The sequence below is a fragment of the Anomaloglossus baeobatrachus genome, chromosome 6 (assembly GCF_048569485.1).
Source record: "Anomaloglossus baeobatrachus isolate aAnoBae1 chromosome 6, aAnoBae1.hap1, whole genome shotgun sequence".
NCBI classification, from domain to species: domain Eukaryota; kingdom Metazoa; phylum Chordata; class Amphibia; order Anura; family Aromobatidae; genus Anomaloglossus; species Anomaloglossus baeobatrachus.
The window spans coordinates 152104046-152110045 of NC_134358.1; the positions used below are offsets into that span (position 1 = coordinate 152104046).

Consider the following 6000-nt stretch of genomic DNA (forward strand, 5'->3'; position numbering starts at 1 on the left):
AAGAAGAAGGGAATTTTGTTTACTTACCGTAAATTCCTTTTCTTCTAGCTCCTATTGGGAGACCCAGCACCCGCCCCTGTTCCCTTCGGGCTGTTGTTCTTTTGTGTACACATGTTGTTCATGTTGAATTGTTCTTGGTTCATGGTTTTCAGTTCTCCGAACATCCTTCGGATTGAATTTACCTTAGACCAATTTATAAGTTTCCTCCTTCCTGCTTTTGCACCAAAACTGAGGAGCCTGTGATGCACGGGGGGGTGTATAGGCAGAGGGGAGGGGTTTACACTTTTAATTGTAATACTTTGTGTGGCCTCCGGAGGCAGAAGCTATACACCCGATTGTCTGGGTCTCCCAATAGGAGCTAGAAGAAAAGGAATTTACGGTAAGTAAACAAAATGCCCTTCTTTTTGCCCATCTTTTACGTTATGAGACTGTATGTTATCTAGGTGTATGATTGTATTCTTCCATGTATTGTGCAGTTGTTGTAGCATTTATAGCCACATTTTTCCTATAGACGTTGTTACTGTATACATCCATACTCCTTTCTATCCTCTGGAGTCATTCTTTTTTCCAAGGTGTTATTTAGGGGCCTAGAATAAGCCTTTATTTTCTTGTATGTCTAGTAATAGATCGGTAAACATCTTGAACATTGTTAAATTTCAGTATTTTCCATTTACAATCCATTTTTTTTCCTCATTTATCTAAATAGGAGCCGCCAGATATGGCTCTACTAAGATTCAGCAGACAAGAACATACCACTGTAACTGTGAGACCATCAACAGAACAACTCTCCAATCTGATAAAAACAAGCCTTCACTACCCAGAATCGTTCAATCATCCGTTCCATCAGAAGAGGTAACATGACTGACTAGAGAATTAATCATTCAAACCTTTCCTCATTTTGGCCACACACTGGTGTGTGGCCTGTGACATGAAGCGGTCTTACACAACCTTAGTTTGGCTGTTCCTTACCCAGCATTAAGCCTCATACACAGCTGTTTCTTTCTTTGACTGATAGAGGTTGTCCACCACATGGAAAAACTCTTCTCAATTTTAGTGTTGGGACAACATAAAAGTATTAGAACTTTAAAATAAAATCACTTACCTCTGGTGGCGGCGCTGTTCGAGGTGTCGGCACTCACTCTCGGGCCTCACATGAAGTTATTCTGACGTGAGCCCCAAGCAATATTATTATTAATAATAATAATAATAATAATAATAATATTATTAAGCCCAATAAGCACCGACTCCCCTCCCCCGCCTTTTGCCTAATTAAACATCAAGAGGAGGTCAGAGCTGTGGCTTCTTTCACTTCCTACTCATGTTTGATACTTGCAAACTTGGGGAGAGGGAAGCTGGTGCTCATTGGGTGTGGGGCTCATGTCATACCAACTTCACGTGAGGCCCGAGAGAGAGTGCCGACACCGCTGGAACCGCGTCGGCACCAGAGGTAAGTAGAAGTGAAATTTATTTTAACGGGACAAACGCTCAAATTGAGAAGAGTTTTTCTGTGTGGTGGACAACCCCTATCAGTCAAAAGGAGAAAGAGCTGTGTAAGAGGCTTAATGCTGGGTGAGGAACAGCCAAAATCTGCCGCAAAGATGCGGTTGTGCAAGACCGCTTCTTGTCAAAGGTCATAAACCACAGCAAGACTGAGCACAAAAACCAGACACAAGGAAGCCATTCTACATCAGCAAGGTCTCTCCCAGGCAGATTGCAAAGCAGATACCAACAAAAAGATATGACACTAGGTTGAATTAATCATAACGTACAAAATAAACAATCTTGAATATATATACGTAAATCACGACATGAAAAATAAAGATACATGCTGGGGAAAAGAGAGGACTTCACGTGACACCTGAGTTAGAGTTCAGACACCGCTGAAAGAGAGGCGGCATCGACGGTAAGTATAGGTGATTTCAACTGCTTGTGGGTTTAGAGTCAGATTTGTGAGAAACCTACCAAAGACTCTGACTCTACTAGTGCCCCTAGAAGAATTGATGCTGTAAGGAAAGGCAGTCACACCAAATATTGTTCTGATTTGGACTTCTCTTTTGTTCATTTTGTTAGATGATAAAGTATTAACACTTCTATTTTTAAAAGCATTTTTATTTTGCAGCACTTTTACCCACACCTGCCTAAACTTATGTACAAAGAAAAATGATTATACAATTTTTTATTTATTTTTAATAATCAGCCTAGTTTCCTGGCAATGGTATACTTTTTTTTTTTTTTTTTAACTATATTTTTATTCAAATTTTTCAATAACATAACATTGGCATAAGCGAATTCAGCATTGTAAATTCAACATTACATTGTCATGTTTGATCATCCCAAATTCCATACCAATTTTTAAAATCAATAACCATAACATGGCAAGATAAAGCAAAGGAAAGCAGCGACCCCTTAACCCATCATTCTTATCATTCCCCCCATTGAACCCTTGTGAACATGGTAATGACATACAATAAAGAAGTCCCACGGCAATGGTATACTTTTACTGTGTCATGCCATCATCCATATCACACAGGTCCACGCTATAAATAATTTTCCTTCTTTTCTCTTGCAGCCTTTGTATAGTTCCTGTTACTCTTGTGCTCTCCAATAGTTCTCAGGCTGACGTTGAAGTAATAATTGACCTAAGACATAAGACAACAGGGTACGTATGTATAATGTACTGATCTCGCCTACTACACTGTTTTTTATATTTTGCATAGGGCCACATCAAGCGCTAACACTTTGCATTATTCACAGCGCGTGGCTATTTATTGATACTAGTGCGTCAGACTCCACATTAGGCTCCACGTTAGGCATGATTTCCCAAGACCTTTCTAAGAAGCCCCCCTTCATGTGTATGTACGTAAATGTGGACATAAGGTGCTGACACTTTATAAGGAGTTCTCTATTACTGTAAGTTACAAAGAGCAGCTTCACCAAAAATAGATCGTTCTAAAATATTAGTTAATAACATATGAGGACACCAAACCAATCAATATGTTATTACAGCTGTCATATTTACTTGATTTTTTGAGACTCAAGACTCTTAGAGGGGTTGTCCACTACTGATCAATATTAAAGTGCCCCAGATATAATAACAAAAACAAATCCCTCCCATGCCCAGCATCATTCCAGTGATTTCAGCACTGTCTGCCGGCTGTGAACACTGCAGCTAATCAGTGGCTACTGATCAGTTGCAACTAACGTTAACCAGGTCATGTCATCACCATGAGGCACAATGCCAACATCACTGGAATGCCACCGGTCCAGGAGGTGAATGTTTTTTTTGCTATTTTATCTGGGACACTTCAGATTTTAAGAACGTATTATCAAGTATTGGACAACCCCCTGAGAGTTACAGCTTCTGTTCTATAGCAGAGGACTTTACAATGCCTCTGGGAAGTCACATAATTTCTTTTTCTTTCACCTTTGCAGTCCTGAAGCTTTAGAAATCCACGGTTCTTTTACCTGGCTGGGACAAACTCAGTACAAACTCCAGATGAAAAGCCATGAAGTATTTAGCCTGAAACTAAACGCTTGTTTTGTCCACACCGGAATCTATAATCTCGGGACTCCAAGAGTGTTTGCTAAGCTGGCCAACCAAGTCACACTATTCGAAACCAATCAGCAGAGCTCCATGCCGGCATTGATCGTCATTAATAACGTGTGACTTCTACACCAACGGGTGAAATAACCATGAAGACCCCACGTTCCCAGATGTCTGGAGTGTAAAACACCCTCCTATAACGCTGTGAGATTCCAGTAGGAAACACGTAGACGATTGACTTTTAATATTCCCTTATGCAAGACATTTGGAACTGACGGATTCACCTACCTGCTCTGTATATAAACCTCATTTAATTTTACCAGGGGGTAAAAATATTTTCTCATTGTCAGTTTAAAAGTGTTTCCGAAAAATAACTATTGTCTATAGGCCCATTCATGTGAGGTGTTGCTGTCAATTTTGCACTTTTGGTCTTCATGGCTGTTATTTTCCCAGAATGTAGCTAGATATGTTTGAGGGTGTTATACGATTCGATGTAGACAAAAGCAAAATGCTAATGACAATTTTGCTCCAAATCTGTAACAACTTGATTCATCTCAGTACAGACTGCACTATTTTACACAACCATAACCTTCAAGTCAAGCGTTTCACTCTATTGTGTAACTTTACCAATTAAAATCGCCTCCATATGATGAAACGTATGCTTTTGAATAGAGGATGATGTATTATATTTATAACAAATGTATTGTACATAGAATAAAACATATGCCATATTTGCTGCTTTAAAGACTTTCCTTGCATATATAATGGGCTATTCAGAGGGCCATAATATATACTACTTGTTGCTTAATTCTGTTAACAGTATAAAATAATGTACATACTACATTAAAAGTTTTAACAAGTACAAGAGTAAACAAATTATTTTTATTTTCACATATTTTCGCTTTTTTTATGGTGTATTTCTTTCTAGAGATGATTAATTCTCTGATTTACTGTAAAGCTAACCATAAGTATGACATTTGGTTAAAATAAACAGATTTGGACAAATTGAAATACAGCTTTTATCGAAGACTGGAGAAATCCAAACATACTAGGGCTGCTTAGTCTTTGGCTTTGTGATCTTTTTTTGTTTCTATGGTAACGAATGTTACATCACTTGAAATCCTTATGTATCTAATGGTTTAAAATTTTGTGTTTGTTGCTTATGGCAACAGTGTTCTACGCACGCGGGAAAACAAAATGGCGGAGTCTAATGCGATATTCACAGCAACTGAGAGCAGAGGAGTGATAAAATTCTTGTTTCTGCAAGGAAAGTCCGCAAAGGATATTCATGGTATATCAATGCCCTTGATATTCCACAGTTAGAACTGGGTTGCCAAATTTAAAACTGGCCACTTCAGCACCAATGATGAGGAACATCCTTGACGACTGAGAGTGGTTGTTGTTCCAGAGATCTTCGATGTTGTGCACAACCTCATACTGGATAATCAATGAATTTCAGCTAAAGCAGTAGCAGACATCCTGGGAATTTCACGTTAACATGGTTGTGTCATTATCCATGAACATTTGGACATGAGGAAGCGATCTGCAAATTCGATCCCCAAATGTTTGACAACAGATCAGAGAAGCATGCGAGTGAAAACTTCCCGGTCCATTTGTCAGCATTTCTGGACTGATAAGAACTTCCTGCATCGACTGGTCACTATGGATGAGACCTGGATATATTTGTATGACCCCGAAACAAGAAGCAGTCAAAAGAGTGGAGGCACAGTGCTTCTCATCCAAAGAATTTCAGGGGGCAAGAATCAGCCACTAAGGTGATGGTGTCTGTGTTCTGAGATAAGGAGGGCGTGCTGCTAGTGGACTACCTTCAAAAGGGTTCCACCATCACCATCAATGCAAGGTGTTATATTGAACCAATATTTGAACCAATTGAAGGCAGCTCTGAAGGCCAAAAGGCACGGCAAGCTGTCCAAAGGAATCTTGTTCCTGCAAGACAACGCCTCCGCTCAAACTGCACAAGCGACTATGGCAAAACTGGCAGAGCTGGGCTTCCAGCTGGTTGAATACCCACCTTATTCACCAGATCTAGCTCCCTCCGACTATCATCTGTTTCCAAGCCTGAAGAAACACCTCAAGGGTACCAAAGTTCCCGCCATTTCTGATGCCATAGCTGCTACGGATGCCTGGTTTGAGGCACAACCGAAATCCTTCTTTCTTTTTCGCTCCTAATTGGGAGACCCAGACAGTGGGTGTATAGCTACTGCCTCTGGAGGCCGCACAAAGAACTACACTTAAAAGTGTAAGGCCCCTCCCCTTCTGGCTATACACCCTCCCGTAGGAGTACAGATTCCTCAGTTTTAGCTTTGTGCGCAAGGAGGTCAGACACGCACGCATAGCTCCATTGTTTTTAGTCAGCAGCAGCTGCTGACTATGTCGGATGGAAGAAAAGAGGGTCTATACAGACTCCCAGCATGCTCCCTTCTCACCCCACTTAT

General features: G+C 40.3%; 1 protein-coding gene across 2 annotated transcripts in view; it reads left to right on the plus strand.

Annotated features, from left to right (window-relative positions):
- TRAPPC8 (trafficking protein particle complex subunit 8) overlaps positions 1–4435 on the plus strand; it is a 170714-nt gene extending 166279 nt beyond the window's left edge. For both annotated transcript variants that reach the window (XM_075353322.1, XM_075353323.1), the window contains 3 exons: positions 707–852; positions 2570–2659; positions 3433–4435. In XM_075353322.1, coding sequence (XP_075209437.1) covers positions 707–852; positions 2570–2659; positions 3433–3667 — 471 coding nt within the window. In that variant the 3' untranslated portion in view covers positions 3668–4435. The remainder of the gene's footprint in view (positions 1–706; positions 853–2569; positions 2660–3432) is intronic.
- Positions 4436–6000: the final 1565 nt, after the last annotated feature.